Consider the following 17,782-nt stretch of genomic DNA (forward strand, 5'->3'; position numbering starts at 1 on the left):
TTAAGTCAGGTTGGTTGATTTATTTCATTACTACTGTTCTGTCTACACATTTTCTATCATTTATAGAGAGACAAGTATTGAAATATTCATCATATACTTGTGGATATTTTTCTATTTCGCTTTGCAGTTCTATCAGTTTTTGCTTCATATATTTTCAAGTTATGCCATTAGGTGGGTATATATTTAGGATTATTATGTTCTCTTAACAAATTGTCCTGGCCCATTTATGATTATGAGCTGAACTTTTATCCCTGGTAATGTCATCTGTTCTAAAACTTAATGTCTGATATTAATATAGCTACTCCAGCTTTCTTTTGATTAGTGTTAGTATGTGTAGTTGTTTTCTATTGCTACATAACAAATAATTATAGTGGCTTAAAATAACACCCACTTATATCTCAAAGTTCTTTAGGTCAGAAGTTCAGGTGAGCTCAACTGGGTTTTCTGCTTAGGGTCCTACAAGGAAGAAATCAAGATGTCAGACAGGCTGGTCTCCTATCTGAAGGCTCTGGGGAAGAATCTACTTCCAAGCCCGTTCAGGTTGTTGCCAGAATTCAGTTCCTCATGGCTACAGGTATGAGGTCCTTGTTTCTGTGCTGGCCGTGGGCCCAACGCCTCTCTCTGTTCCTAGAGGATGCCTGTCTTCCTTCTCATGTGCTCCTCTATATATTCAAACCAGCAGTGAGTCCTTCTCATGCTTTGGATTCTGACTTCTTCAGCTACCAGCCAGAGAAATCTCAGCTTTTAAAGGGCATGTGTGATTAAATTAAGCTCCCTTTTGTCATACATAGTCACGGAAATGGTATCTTATCCTATTCACAGGTTTCACCCACACTCAAGGGGGACATGATTATATAAGAGGGGGGGTCATTGGATGTCAGTCTTAGAATTTTGCTTATCACAACATGGCATTTCTTTTTCAATCTCTTAATTTATTTGTATCTTTATATTTAAGGTGGGTTTCCAGTGGACAGTATACACTTGGGTCTTTTTTTTAAATCCAATCTCAGTCTCTACCTTAAATTGGGACATTAACATTAAATATGATTATTCATAGAACTGAGTTTAAATCTACCATCTTGCTATCTGCTTTATATTTGTTTCATTTGTTCTTTGTTCCTTTTTTCCACTTAAAAATTTTTTTAAAACATTGCTATTTCTCCTCATTATGTATCATATTTTTCTGTTTCTTTGCATTCAGGTAAGACTTGGTTGAATCCAGGGCATTCTAACTTTCACCTTGCTGGATGCTGGATATCTTTGTATTCCTGTAAATACTACTGTGTTTTGTTCTGAGACACAGTTAAGTTACTTGGAAATAGTTTGATGCTTTCAATTTAGAAGGAAAAAAGAGTTAATTTTGACCTTCTATAGAGGTAAGCCTGTCCTTCGCAGTCTACCCTGTGATTTATAAGGTTTTCCACTCTGGCTACTGTGAACACATTATTCATTGGATGAGTCCTACATAAGTGAAACCGAGGATACCCATCAGTTAGATCCACCAAACTACAACTTGCTTAACAAATAATGAACTGTAACCTGCCTTCATTGATGAAGTTCACTCTAATTGTTTTTACAAAAACTTGTATGTCCTCCAAGCCTCACACAGCCTAAACAGTAAGATGTTTGCATGAGTTGTTTTTCAGAAACTTGGAATAAGCTGTGTCCAGTTTTAGGCAGAGCTGGCTAAGACTAAGACCACCGACTTCCTAATTGGGTTTGTGTGAATGACTGCTCAGTGACCTACTAACGTCAGAGGGCCCAAAATTCTACCCTCAGAACATGCTAATGCTGCCATTTTCTGAACATGTATCCCACAGAGAAGCAAGGAGCTTAGTCGCACCTGCACAGTATGATGATTAGTTCACCTTTTTCTTATCTACAACTTCCCTTCCTCAAGATCATGCCTCAGACTACCTGCTTCTTTATCCCACAAATACCTGAGCCCCTCACCATCAGGGAGGTGGATCTGAGATTTGTTTTCCTGACTCCTCCCTTCCTGAATAAACCTTTTCTCTGCTGCAAACCTTGGCATCTCAGGGTTTGGTTTGCTGCACATTTGGGAAACAAATCTGATTTGGTAACATGAGCCTCAATTGCTGTCCCTTCTAATTCTTCGGTGGTTCTTTCCCTGGCCTTAGGTAGCTTCTTCACATACATGCACTGGTCAACAGTCAGCTGAAGGCTCGCAAGAGAGCTCCTATAAATCTCTAGGTTGCTCTTTCTCTGTTCTGTGCTGCTCATTCTTCTGGTACTCTGTCCTGAAAACTCTTGTCAGCCTTGGTTTCCCTGGACTCCAAACTCTTTCCTCAAGAAAGAATGCCAGGCTCTGCATGGGTTTCCCCTTCTGTGCCATGTCGTGGAAACTCTCTCAGTGCAGTAAGCTGAGGAAACCATAGGGGTCACCTCATTTGTTTCCTATCTCTCAGGGATTACTATTCTTTGCTGCCTGATGTCCAATGTTTTGAGAACCACTGTTTCATATATTTTGTCAGGGTTTCAGTTCATTCAAGTGGAAGGATAAATCTAATTCCTGTTACTCCATCTTGGTCAAAAATGGAAGTTCTCATACTTATGTTTTATTCTCTTTAAATGTAATAAGAGGTTTAGAAGAACTGGCAAGTAGTAACATTTATAGAAGATTAATGCAAAAATCAAAGAATGTAAACATATACCAATGGTTCCAACTTAAAAAAAAGTCATGGGTCCATTAGGAAAATAATACACAAGATAGCATTCCCCCAAATAAGTAAGATAGTGCTTTTTAATTGACATTCTAGGTTTAAATAGTAATAAGCCCTATTACATAATAAATTTAAAAAAACAGATTGGTCATGGTACAGAAGAAAAACTAATTATGACAGAATAATCTGAGTTCATTAGATCAGATCTATAATAGTGGGCCCTCTGTAACCATGAGTCCCACATTTATGGATTTAACCCAACTCCAGAGAGAAAATATTTTGGGGAAAAAATTCTCATAAGGTTCCAAAAAGCAAAACTGCAATTTACTGTGCACTAGCAACTATCTACATAGCTTTTACACTGTATTAAGTATTATAAGTAATCTAGAGATGATTTAAAGTATATAGGAGGATGCACACAGATTATATGCAAATATTATGCCATTTTATATAAGGGACATGAGCATCTAGTTCTAGTAGTTCTAGTATCTGAGGAGGGGGGTCCTGGAACCAATCCCCCATGGACACCAAGGGATGCCTGTACAAAGAAATTTCTCATTTATCAATTTATTTACATTAACATTTTTCATATTACATATGTTGATCATAACATATTGCAATGAACACATTTACAACCTGACTGAAAGAAGGAAATAATACCTTTAAGAAGTCCAGAGTTATCAATAGGTCCAGGATACACATTTTGATCTCCCATCTGGTATTTGTCCCAACTGTCAAAGCCAACATATTTTTTCCACTGTTTGAACCAGCGACTATCAACTAGGTACCTAAAAAAGAAAAGAAATCAGTAAAGGAAAATACCTAAAACTATACGAACAGTAGTAGAAATGTTATCTATTTTTTATATTTCATTGTATATCAAAGCACATGCCTCCTTCAAAGGATTACTGAGTATAACTGTAATGGCACAGTATTAGAAGAAAAATACTTCTTGTGTAAGTATTATTTGTGTAAAGTATTTTCTATTGTTCTACAAAATATCTACTAAAGACAACTATTAATATACACGTTAAAAAAATCCTTAACAGCACTTAAAAAATGCAAAAGATAGTCAATAAAATATTTGCCAACTGAAGATTCAAATGGTAATTGTAAGAATCAATCAAAACAAAATTTAAAATGCAACATGGTAAAATACAAATATGAAAAATGGCTCTTTTACAACAAAACTTACAAATATATAGTAGGTTAATTTTATACATTTTACTGTATTCTTTTGGGGGTAAGGAAAGCAATTACTAGAGGTTTGTAAGATTGATTATAGTAATTATAATCCAAGTTTAAAAGAAACTAACAATAATTAGCTGCCTTACTAACAAAAGCTAATAACAACAATACTGTCTCCAACTGTTTCTCATACATAAATAAAATCTGCTGGGGCAAGCAGGGTTGGTTTTTGATTGATTTCAAAAGTGTAATACACCAAGCATCGTAAGCATTACTGAAACTATATTCATCTTATTTCAAATACCTAGATTAGTTTATCAGATGACCAGTGACAGAAAAAGTAAAATAATGGTTCTCTAGCAAAGAAAGCATAAAAAAATGATAGACCTTAAAAACTTTACAAATGTATTTGTATTATACCTACCATGATTTGTCACTAGTTCATAATTATTTTAAATTCTCTTCCAGAAACATTTCCCCCACACTAACCAGGTTAAATCACAAGCAAACAAAAAAATAAAGGTTAACAAGGTGTTTAAAGCCCTCATGTGCAACTAAGTTTTTTAGAAGAACACCACTCTTAATGTTTCTTTGCTTGCAGCACTATACATGTAGCACCACAGGAATGAAATGCTATAGTTATATCTGAAAATACCTGAAGCAAAGGCACCAACCTAACAAAACCCCACAATTCTTAAAGAACATTCATCAGCAGTTAAATTCCCTAAAAGCTGGTGAGGCAGAATTATCTATACATGAATATTCCAAACCCACTGTCAGCGTTATGCAACTGAGCCCCCATATAGTAGATTTTGAGACTTATGAGAGAAGGAAAAAAGTTGAAAAACTAAGTTTTAAGAAAACCTTGTTTCTAAAGTAAATAGAACAGACTATCAATGACCTTAGATGTTAAACTGATAATAAGGAAAATTATACTTAATTGTATATCACCCACTAAAAAATTTTTAGTCCCTTTCTCTCTTGCAATCTAAATAGGATAATCAGACGTTCTATTTGCTTTCTTTGCAAATAAATGTCATACTAAGTGGCCTTTCCCCTATTCCATTCATCTATTGTTCTATCACTGTGCCAGTTTCATTATCTTAATTACTTTAATAATGTTATTATTTGGGCACATTTCCCCAGCTGCTTCTTGTTGCAAACTGTCTTAACTATATTTGACTTTTTGCTTTTCCGTATGAATTTCAGAATCAGTTTATCAAGTTTCACAAAAAAACCCAAATAAGATTCTGATTGGAATTGCACTGAATTTATAGATTAACAATACTATACTTTAAAAAGTCACATATACAACTAACATTAAAAACTATCTGTGGAATACTATCAAAATTCTATTCATATTTACTTAAAAGATATTTCTAAAAGATGGGGTTTCAGCTTCCGAAGTATTTAATAAATTCTTTAGTTTCAGTGCAGGGTTGCCCTGGGCAGTATTTACCTGCTGCCATAACATTTCTAGTTCAACTCTCTTTCCTCGATCTTGAAGTGACTGCTTTCTGTATGAAACTATCATGAGAGGAAACTCTCCCATTTAATTTTCAACACTACCTTCAACTGAAACAGGGCATCATATTTCTATTACAGGTACCTATATCTTACTTATAGAATTCTGTGGTAATGACACATGAGGGAAGTAGAAAAAACGGGAGCACCTATTACCAAAATGATGTGCAGTCTTCTTAGGTATACCCATGAAATTAGAAGTGGGCATATAAATGAAAAACTTTTATTTCAAGACATTTACATAAATTTGTACTGCTGTAAAACTCTTAATCTATGAATCTGCCCAAAACATAAGATTCCACAATTTGAATTGATAAAAGCCTAGAACAAAATCAATAGCTCACCAAGATTACAAGTAAGTGAACAAGGACCTGAATTCATTACATAGTCTCAACTGCACTCTCAATCTTTGTTATCTATTAGGGTTCAGATGGGCCCAACTTTAGCTCCTGAGCTTCTTTTTTGAGTAGTTACACCTATGCCTGCACCAATACCAAACGGTTGTAACTGACTTTAAGATGAAGTGTAAAACCTTTAACATTGCCTAACAGGTCCTGCATGATATGATCTGCTCCTACCTACCTCTCTAGTCTCCAGTACCATTTTTCTTTATGCTGAGATCTAGTTCTTGCATACACTATTTTCTACCTTATAGTTCCTTCTGCCTCAAATATTCTGCTATGCTCTCAAAACCTAGTTAACTCCTACCATCTTTCAGATAGTCTAAATGTCACTTTCTCAGGGAATCCTTTCATAAGCTTTTCCCCATTTACTCTCAGTTTGGAAAAGGAAAAACAAGATGGCAATCTCAGTCTACTACATATCAAGACTCTTTATTAAGTTGTTACATGAATTACTTTTAATAACAAAATAGCACTTGAACTTTACTCTTGGGCCAGGCACATACTTCTAAGCACTTTAATATATTGGCTCATTTACTTAACTAATCAATGAGGCAGGCACTATTATAATTTCATAGGCACACAGAAATTCACTTCCCATGGTTACAAAGTTAGTGCCAGACGTGTGCTTAAGAAAATGGGATATTAGCATAGGGAGAAGCAAAAGGACCAATGAAAATAGCATAAAGAAGTAAGAACCACCTTATATGCTAAAAGCATCATTACAAACCAGTGGAAAAAGATCTGGCTATGCACACAGAAAAAAATTAGAGCTCTACCTACATGGGCAGTCAGTTCTAACTTAGAGCTTCTTAAAAACCTGAATGTGTTAAACATGACTGATATGTAAGGGAACAATAATGCAAATACAGTGTATGCTTAAGCACTAATTCATCCACAAGCAGGGCAAGGACTATGGTGAGGCAAATGAGATGCCAAGGGACCCTAACAGGGAGTGTGCTTCCTTAAATTTTAACACCCTAGGTCCCTTGCTTGCTTCACCCTAGTCCTAACTCTGAAACAAACACTAGGTAAATGTGGGAAACTACCCAGCTATGCTGAGCAGCAGAGGCATACACAAAACATGCATTTCAAACGTTTACCTACATTTACCACGTGTGTTATGAGCCACAGTCTCCACATCTGCTGTTAAAACTTCTTAGCAGATTTCAGATAACCTTTCTTCCCACGACTTCAAAATAGATTCACAAGCTGCAACCCTTTTGATCCCCACTTCCACAAGCAAACTTTGTCTTTTTCAAAATGGAAATATATTTATTGGAGTATTTATGTATTTCTTAAACATTTAACATGTGTAAAACTGTGCTACCATTTTTATTGAGCATCTTTTTTAAAAAAACTGTCACTGACAAAAATTTTTCAAAGTGCTGTGCCCCAATCCTATCTTTCCCATATGCCCTGTGGTTTTTATTGCATGATTTTGCATATAGCACAGTGATTTTTAGGAACACATGCTGTGTTACAGCAGAAACTGTACAAAAATAAATTGTAGTTGGATGAAAAACACAAATGTGAATGCAAAAGTATAATTTTCAAAAAACATATAGGAGAAAATCCTTGTTACCTTAGAATACAGGAAGAGTTAAGACAAAAAGCACAAAATCTTAAACGTAAAGGTTGATGAAACTGTGAGGTTAAAATGAAAAGCTATTCAACAAAGGCACCAAGTAAAACAGTTGGGGAAGATATTTATACTACTTATAATCAACAAAGGATTAGAATACATGAAAAATTCTTTTAAATTAATTTTTTAAAAAAAGAAAAAAAGGGCGAGTCACAGAACGGAAAATCAGAATGACCTCTCTATATATGAGAAGATGCTTAATCTCATTAGCAATGAGAAAAATACAAATTAACCCCATACCACATTATTCTCATGAAATTGATGAACACACAAGCACATGTACATGTGTCAATAATACAAAGTGTGGAGAAGATGTGTAGTAAGTGAACTCAAACTGCCAATTGGGGTGTAAGCTAAGATCCTCATTATGGAGAATAATTTGGCAGTATCTATTAAAGATGAAGATGTGCATATCACAGAATCATGTATTGCCCTTTCTAAGTTTTACTCTACAGAAATTCTTACACATATTTACAAGAATACAACTTAAGAATATATACTGCAGCATAAACTTATAAATGGAAAATTGGGGGGAAGACCTAATATCCATTATCCCTACCAAGAAATATTACACAAAAATTGAAATGAAAAATACAGCTACATGTTTTAACATGGATAAATCTCAAAATTACAATGTTGAACAAAAAAATACCAGCTGCAAAAGGATACATGTTAACATAACATAAATGTATTAAGATAGCATAGATATGCACACACACTGCAACTATAGAAAAAAATTTAAGCATGCCACAAATATTAATATTTATAGATCCATGCATACATATTAAATGTATAAGTGAAGAGAATAAAAAAATCAATTTCAAGAGGCAGGGAAGGAGTTGGGATTAGGAAAACATATACAGGGAGATTCAACTAGATCTGTAATGTTTTGTTTTTTTAAAACTGAGAGGTGTACACAGGTGTTTTGTTCTATTTTTCTTTGTATTCTTCTGCTTCCTGAAATATTACTTAAATGATTAATATTTTTTATTTAATATAGAATAGTTTACCTACATTTATACATCTTCACATACATGTACAAAATGAAATAGTCAAATGTTTAGATTATGAGTAATACTGCAGCCAGTAAAGCTGACAGTTACAGTCAGCAAATGAAACTTCAAGCATCAAAATAGGTTAAAAAATATGTAGAGTGAAATGTACAATTCTTTCTCCTTCCCACCTCCAACAGTTTTAGTTTTATTACTATATATTTTTAAAGAAATTCATAATTTCCTTTTATCTCTTATATTTATCTTTTATATTTTATATTATCTCTTTCAAATCCAACAGATGAACTTGCATTAAATTTTAACAAAAAATTTACAAACGCTTTGAAGAATTTTCTTTAGAAAAATTTGATTTATTTGTTTCCAAATTTATCAAATATGATTCTGATACATGTATTCATTTTCAGGAAATTATTTCCCTTTGGTAACTAGAGCAACCAGTAAGCCAGGAAAGTAAAAATGATTGGTTGACATCTCATAAACAAAGCACAAAGTACAAAAAGTACAGATTACTACTCTTGATATATGGGAAAATAATATAAGCATAACAATTAATCAAAAAAAATCCTAAAACAGACATATATACTGATTTTAAGCTGATCAAGCTTTAGTACCAAATATTACATTATAGACTTGCAACCATCTAAAATTCAAATAAATGTTACTGTACAAATATCTAGATAGCCCATGTGCAATCATCTAAACAGCCCAAAGTACAGAGTAGTAATTAACTGCTTTGTGATGAACAGACTAATTTAACTTTCTTATGCAAAGCAGTCTATATCTTACAGATGAAACTAAAGGTGAAATATTTCTGAATAATACTGAGCCATGTGACTGTTTTCTCATATAAAAAGCTATGAAGTAAATGCACCAAAATATGCTCAAGATCATTTTACTTTTGACTGAGGCTTCTGGCTGTGGCTTAATCATTCTCCTGTTTCAGTGGATTACAAGGAATTTTATGACAATGCCTCACAGTCACTACCTGTGATTCTCAAACACTAAGTACATCAATATGAAAATATTTTTATCATATTTATCTGGGTTCAGAAATTACTAGAGAAAAATCCCGTGGAGATTAAAAATTTATGGTCTTCAATCTCTCAAGTCCTTCAAAGTTGACCCACAATCCTCCAGTATGTCTCCAGTTGAGCCTTCTATTTCGAATCTTTGCCAGTCTCATCCAGTCTCTAATCTATTAGGTTGAATTTGACAGCCTTCCTGCTTAGATTTCAAGGAAGTTAGAAGCCCCAACTTTCTAACTCTCTTGCTCCACATCTTTACCATAAAGATTACCTTATCTATTGGTGGAGGATAGAATCTGTCTTAAATCCAAGGCTAATAATTTTTTTTCCTATTCTTTGGATCTAATTTCTTTCTGCTCCCTGGAGACTTACCTCATTAACAGCTCCTACCTCCTTGTTTCTCTCTGTCTTTTCTCTCTTTTTTTCACTCATCACAGAAGAAGGGCCAATTCTTTCTCCTTCCCACCCCCAACACTATTTCCCAACTCACATATTCATTTTCCCTTTTATCTACTTCCATTTTTTTTGACTCGTCCTTGCAGCCAAGTTTCTCTTTCCTCAATCTACACTTAAAACCCAGCACAATAACCTAGCACTTACAATCTAGCACAACAGATATTCCTACCTAATGTGCACTCAGAAAGGTTCTCATAAAGTAACCAACAGCCACCCTAACAAATCCAAAGGATCCATAATTTTATGTACCTTACCAGTGCTTTTTAAAATTAACCTCTGGGAGTCTACTTTATCTGGGGAGGAATGCTCAGCTGTTCATTCATTCATTCATTCATTTAACAACACTCTCTTTCTTAAATCTTAGTATTCTAGAGCTGCTCTCTAATTTCTTCTTTTCTCACTATTAATACTCTCAGTGATATTGTAACTCATACCAATGATTCCAAAATCTGCATCCCAAGGCCAGATATCAAGTTCTTGAATTGTACTTCCAATTTCTACTCATCCATGTCATCTTGGATTTTTCAGACATTTCAACCTTGACTCATCAATCATCTACACACCTATGTACTCCTTCTATAATACCCCTTTAATAAATGTCATTCTAAGTGAAATAAGCCAGAAAGAGAAAAATACCATACGATATCACTTATATGTGGAATCTAAAAAAAAATACAAATGAACTTATTTGCAGAACAGAAACAGACTCTCAGACATAGAGAACAAACTTGTGGTTGGTTACCAGTGGGGAGGGGGTTGGGTGGGGATATATTGGGAGTTAGAGATTTGCAGATACTAACTGATATATATAGAATAGATGAACAAGTTCATGCTGTATAGAGCAGGGAACTGTATTTGATATCTTGTAGTAACTTATGGTGAAAAAGAACATGAAAACAAATGTATGTATGTTCGTGTATGACTGAAGCACTGTGCTGTACACCAGAAATTGACATAACATTGTAAACGGATTCTACTTCTATATATATGTATATATATACAAAAAAAATTGTTGGGAGGTTCATCAGTAATTTAATTTCCTGAGCTAGAAATCAGATTATTTTATACTCCTCCTTCACTCCTTAACATTGAATAATCAAGTCTGTCCCTCTCCTTTCCATTCTCAGAAGAGTACCTTAGTTCTGTACCTCCTCTTCTCCACCATTTTTAAGTGGCATAGAGTACTATAAAAGGTGTCCAACTTTTATCTCTGTTTTAAATTTGCTGGCTTCCAATCCGTCCTCCATTCTGCTGCCAGACATTTTAAAAACACAAATAAGACCATGTCACTCTTCTGTTAAAATTAAAATTTTGTATCACATAACAGAATAGAAATGCTTTATATTTAAGTAATTTCTGTATAAAGTGTTTTCACATTAATTAATCATTAAAGTAACTTTTTCTCCTTTTTTTTTTACTTAGCTGCTGTGGAAGTCAAAACTCAGAGAAGTTATGTGACTTATCAAGGTCACATAACAATAAGTGAGTATGCAGGACCTGTTTTCAGTGTGCACTCTAGTTTTCAGACTAAAGTTCAGTGTTCCTTCTATTATATTAAACTTTACTTTAAATCTCATTTAACAAAAATCTAAAGATGTAACAGAGACTTAGTAAAGTCATATATCATATTCCCCTATTTATGAAATAGTAAGGATTTTCTTTGTTAAATGAAGAAGCAGAAGGAAGAAGTGAAATTTATTTATTTTAAAGGCCTATCCTAGCAATTTTTATCTATTTCACTCATGAAGAAAATAAGTATTTCCAAAGTGCTGGTATCTTTTGGTACATGTTTGATCTTTGCCTGTTAAGAACTTAGTGGAAAAAGCCTGAGTATTTGCCCTCTACCTATGTAAGAGTCCTTTTTTTCACATCAATTAAGACTACAGGAAAAAATAAGCACTATCTTTCTTTTAAGAGGTATTCTAGAGTTGTGGTAAGTACTAAATTGTGGGTGAATTTTTCTCCACATCCAATAGCAATTTGTTTCCATAATTACTTTTGCTTAAAGATTTTCTCATCTACTGAAATCAAACTTGAGGAGACATGAATTCTAAATTTATTGTAGAAGTACAAGACCAAAGTTCTCTTTCTGACATTACTTGCTGTGAGGTCTAGAATTTACTTAATGCTATAAGCCTTTAGATTGTTCATTTTAGAAATGGAAATTCATTCCTTCAAAAAATATTTACTGGAGGTCTACAATGTATATGGTATTCCATATGAATAGGTACTAGCAAAATAACCAAGGTCCCTATGTTTACAGAATTCAGAGTCTAGTGGAGAAAAGAGACAGTAAGTAATTAAGACATGTAGTAAAATGTTGTGGTAAGTGCTATGAAGGATAGGGAGCTATGAAAGCATATATAGAGGTCCCTACTTAGAATACAGAAAAGCCTTTCTGAAAAAGTAGTATTTTAGCATATGAACAGGAGTTATTTCAGGAAGAGCAAGATAAAAAAGCTATCCAGACTGAAGGATGTGCCAGGGCCAGAACAATTTTGGGAGTTCAGTATGTTGGAGGAACTGACTGAATGAGGTTGGAGTTTATGACTAGGGGAGGAGAAATGCTAGATAAGGTAGGCTGGGGCCAGACTATATAATGCCTTTAAGGTAATGATAAGGATTTTATCCAGGAAAGCCATTGAAAGATTTTTGAGAAGGGAGATAAGACGATAAGATTGACTTATATTTCATGAAGACCCCTAGGATATCTCACAGGATTGTTGGAGGTTCAAATATGAGTGAGATGTTTAATAAATCAAAAACTTAAAGTTATGAGTATTTCAAAAAGGTCTATATTGTATGATGCTTAATATTCTAAAGGCATCAAGAAAGGAAATTTGTATTGTGGTCTGGGCAGAATAATTTTCAATGGCTCCAGAGAAGCAGGATCAATTTTAGGATCCAAAATAAATCTGAGACAATTTTAAGTCAGTCTTCAAATGCAGAAAAGTCACTGTTAAGAACTAAAAAGGCCAGGTTGTGGGGTTTTTGTTGTTGTTGTTTGGTTGTTTTGTGGGGGGGGGGAGTAGTAGTCAGGAAAGGTAGGAGAGTCTCAAAAGTTGTTTAGTGTTTTTATACACACGAGAAGCAAATTTAAGGAAGATTTAAAGGGACCAATAAATGACTGAGAAATAGTCCTACATATACAGAAGTTTAGAAGTATGGGGAAATGGGGAAATCCCAATAGCTGGATTTAGAAAACCACAGAGCTAGGGGATGCACAGCTCTTTTTTTTTTTTTTTGATTAGCACATGTATGCTGAGAACTTTCAGATAAGCAGTTCCTTCTCAATTGCCTAATACTAACATAAATATAACGTTTATTTTAAAAAAACATCCTACACTTTTCTCTGCAAAGTAGTCATAAGAGAGTCATTCTTTTACATTTTAAGAAAACACACAAAAATTTCAGCCTAATCCAATGTAACACAATCTGAGAACATGTATAACTATCATGTGTAAGATTAACAGCATAAACCATTTTAGATGCTAATTCACTCTATGACTAATCTTCTTATTCAATAAAATACTGTTTAAATTACATTTGAGTAGCAACAGCATAAAACCATTTTTAATACTAAAAGATACATTAATAGAATCTAGTATTTTAAATCATTATAAACCAAACATTTCACTAATTTTTTTAAGTACCACAAACTAAAACTCAGAATTTCATTGTTTCAGTAAAACTTAACCAAAGAAAGCTATTAAGTTCTTTCAAATAAACCAATAGCTTGGTTAATCATCCCTTTATATCTTTAGATTTCAAGCATTTCCAACCTATTTTCTGCTCTGCACACTAAATCAGTCAGTTGGCAAGAACCAATTTTTATGACCTCTTTTTACATCTAAACTAAGAGACAAAGAACTCAGGAAGGAGGCCAAGTAACATTGTGAAAGTGAAAACAAAACCACAGAATTAGAGAAAATTTTGCAAATCATCTATCTGATAAGGAATCTGTATCTAGAATATATAAAGAACTCTTAAAACTCAATAATAAAAAAGATAAATAACCAAATTAAAGAATGGGCAAAGGATCTAGACATTTTAACAGAGATATACTAATGGCCAAGAAGCATATATGAAAAGATGCGCAACATTATTAGCCATTATGGAAATGCAAATCAAAACCGCAATGACGTACCACTTCACATACAGCAAGATGGCTATAATCAAAAAGACAAACAATAACAAGTGCTGCAAAGATGTGGAAAACTCGGAACCCTCATACACTGCTGGTGGCAATGCAAGGTGGTGCAGCCACTTTGCAAAACAGTCTACCAGTTCTGAAAAAACACCATAGAGACTTAACAATTCCATTCCTAGGTATACAACCAAGAGAATTGAAAACTTTCATCCAGACAAAAACTTGCACATAAATGTTCATAGCAGGATTATTTGTAACAGCCAAAAAGTATAAACAGCCAAATGTTCATCAATGATGAAGTGATACATTTAAAGTGGTGTATCTATACAATGGAACATTTTTGGCAATAAAAAGAAATGAAGTACTGATACACACCACAAAAGGGATGAACCTAAAAAAGTGCATGAAGCCAGACACAAAAATCACACATATTATATGATGCTAATTACATGAAATATCCAGAAGGCTAATTTATAGAAAAGAAAGTACATTAGTAGCTGCCAACACAGGAGATCTGGGGAGAAATAGGAGCGGGGGAGACTACTAATAGGCATGGGGTTTCTTTAAGGGATGATTAAAAACATTCCAAAATTGATTGTGGTGATGGTTGCACAACTCTGTGAATATACCCAAACCCAGTGAATTGTGTATATCAAGTGGGAGAATTGTGTGATATGTGAATTATATCACAATAAAACTGTTATCCTTTTTTTTTTTTTAAGTGAAAGGGCCACAGATCTGGATGGGATTACTAGGGATGATTTCACAGAGATTGGTTTTGGGACAGATTTTGAAGTGAAAGTCAGGACTTAGTAAAATATATGGGAATAATATGAATGATATATGAAGTCTTATTAGACAGAAATAAGTAAATAATTTGCAAGAAATGGGAACTACCATCTGTATCAAAGAGTTCAGCTAGAAATGAGACTAAGACTAAAATGCTAAACCAGGAAGACCTAGGAAATTCTATAGGTTCCTCACATGGATAATAGATGAACATGGTGTTTATGACAAAGCTAACACTTCTTGATTTTAATACTTCCAGCTATTCATCCCTCAAAAAACTACTTTCATAAAAAGAGTATAGCTTATCATTCATAGGCTGACTGTACAGTATAAAATGCAGGCACTAGAGTTGAGTGCCTAGGTTAGAATCTCTTCTCCACCACTGGGTATATTACTATATGCACCTAACTCTGTACTTAACTGTTTCTAAATCTGTAAAATGAGAACACTATCACTTATTTCATTCAGGCAAAAAACTCTTAATATGGTAAGTGAGCGGTAATTTTTGTAATCATAGCCTTAACTATACAGCCACAACTGTAAGCACTGTGTACAACTATACAGTACTTAACTACACCTCTCCTGAGAATCAAGTTTCTTCAACTTGAAATCCATTCAAATTTGTGAAAATACATTTTCCACCTATATCAAAGATAAATCTCTTCATTAAACTGTTAAACTCTGTCAAGCTATTACAACATATTGCTAAATAATATAAAGCAACCCCAAATTATCAGGTCTCTTTTACCACGATCATTTAACCCTTACCATTTGTTTTTTCTTACCATTTAGTTTTGAGATATTAATGACATATAGCACTGTAAAGTTTAAGGAGTACAGCATGATGATCTGACTTATACACATTATGAAATGACTACCACAATAAGGTTAGTGAACATCCATGATCTCATATAGATACAAAATTAAATAGAAGAAAGCTTTTTTCCTTATGATGAGAACTCTTAACTTTCATATGTAAATACAGCACTGTTACTGGTATTACAATGGAATATTACTTAGCCATAAAAAGAATGAAATCTTGTCATCTGTTACAACATAGATGTAGAGAGTATTATGCTAAGTGAAGTAAGTCAAACAGAAAGACAAATATGTATCATTTCACTTATATGTGGAATGAAAAAATGAACAAACATAACAAAACAAAAACAGAGTCATAGATACAGAGAACAAACAGGTGGTTGCCAGAGAGCAGGAAGGTGGAGAAGAGAAATAGGTGAGGGAGATTAAGAGTTAAAAACTTTAGTTGCAAAATAAATGAGTCACAGGTATGAAAAGTACAGTGTGGGGAATACAGTCAATAATTATGTAGTATTTTTGTATGGTGACAGATTGTGACTAGACTTATTGTGGTGATCATTTTGAAATGCACAGAAATATCAAATCATTATGCTGTATAAAAGGAAGTAACATAATGTTATAGGTCAATTATACCTCAAAAACAACAAATCAAACTCAGAAAAAGAGATCAGATTTGTGGTTACTGGAGGCAAGGGTCAGGGTAAGGGGAATTGGACGAAGGCTGTCAAAAGCTACAAACTTTACAGTTGTAAGATTACTAAAGATGTAATATACAGCATGATAAACTATCATCCTTATTATTATTTTACTACAGAAACTTGATGCTCTTTTTACTCAAGTAATTAATTTTGTCTCTAATGCTTTCAGGTTTTGATTTAACTGATACTCTAAAACTTAGCCTGGTCTCAGAGCCACTTTGGACTTGCTTGTGAGAGCCTTTGACTTGTTTCACAAGAAGTCCTTTCTATGGCTACTTCTGCTAAACGATTTTCCTGAAAAACGTGGAATTATCACAAAAGTATCTGGGTCTCCTGAAAGCTAAAATGAGAGTGGAGGGACAGCATTCTTAGCTCTTCTTCTCATGAAGAAGAAAAAAAATAGTCATTATCCTCCTTTTCTTTTTGGAGAGCTGTAAGAAAACTATGTAGAATATAGGTTAATCCTACAGAGATTTTCTGCCTTATATTAGAATCTGAGCTTCTTTACTTCTTTTTGAGGAGTCATTCCTGATTGTTCCCTCAAACACATTATTTTAATCAGTATCCAAAACTGAGGTCACTTATTACCAACCAGACTTACTCTAGCTTTCTTTGTTAGTGACCTCTGTGTAAACCGTATGATAAAGTTAGAAGCAACTACATTCCCTTGGAGAAAGAATCTGGAGAAATGACTTCAAAGGAATAAATATAAAGCAGCGCGAATTACAGTGGTAACTAAGGAAATGAAAATAAGAGGCACAAACCAAACTGACATTACTCAGTGAAGAAAAAAACCTACTGTTGAAAAATTCTATATGGGGACTAAGAAGAAATAGTTTAATGGCTTATTGATTTAATGACATACTGTTTGAATTACACTTGAGCACAAAACATTTTTAATAACTAAGGAGATACTGGTAATATTTAGTATTTTACATCATCATAAACCAGGTATTTAAATAATATTTAAAAACCAGCTCTGAAATCATCAAACATCTATAATATGAGGTAAATAAGAGCACTTGCTTTAATGGCTGCACAAGTATAAAGCATTTAGAATACTGACTGGCACAAAGTAAGCATTCAATAAATGTTCACTCGTAGTGGTATTATCACCTGTGAACCACAGGGAAACCAACTGATTTCTCTGAGCTCAGATTCTCATTTATAAAAAAGGAATATAAATACACACTTTGATCCTTATTTTGAGAATCTAACCAGATAGTGCATGTAAACACCTTCACTACTAGTTCTCACTCTTCTCCTACTCCCCCTGCCAATAGACCTGATAGTTTCAATTCATTATTATCAATAACCATGGTTTTTAGTGAAGTGATTCTCAAAGTGAGGAAACTAAAAATCGATCTGAACTCAAGTAATAAAACGAATA

General features: G+C 33.8%; 2 protein-coding genes across 8 annotated transcripts in view; one reads left to right on the top strand and one right to left on the bottom strand.

Annotated features, from left to right (window-relative positions):
• The window catches only part of USP15 (ubiquitin specific peptidase 15), a 109,635-nt gene that overhangs the window by 86,627 nt on the left and 5,226 nt on the right, over positions 1 to 17,782 (bottom strand). For all 7 annotated transcript variants that reach the window (XR_012078765.1, XM_006218075.4, XM_006218074.4 and 4 more), the window contains exon 2: positions 3,345 to 3,472. Coding sequence is in view for 6 of the 7 variants with exons in the window: in XM_006218075.4 (XP_006218137.1) it covers positions 3,345 to 3,472 (128 nt within the window). In the remaining variant the exon portion in view is untranslated. The remainder of the gene's footprint in view (positions 1 to 3,344; positions 3,473 to 17,782) is intronic.
• TAFA2 (TAFA chemokine like family member 2) overlaps positions 1 to 17,782 on the top strand; it is a 528,067-nt gene that overhangs the window by 46,523 nt on the left and 463,762 nt on the right. Inside the window, exons 2-3 of the mRNA XM_072973860.1 lie at positions 453 to 574; positions 11,359 to 11,418. The gene's annotated coding sequence lies outside the window, so the exon portion shown is untranslated. The remainder of the gene's footprint in view (positions 1 to 452; positions 575 to 11,358; positions 11,419 to 17,782) is intronic.

The sequence above is a fragment of the Vicugna pacos genome, chromosome 12 (assembly GCF_048564905.1).
Source record: "Vicugna pacos chromosome 12, VicPac4, whole genome shotgun sequence".
Classification (NCBI taxonomy): domain Eukaryota; kingdom Metazoa; phylum Chordata; class Mammalia; order Artiodactyla; family Camelidae; genus Vicugna; species Vicugna pacos.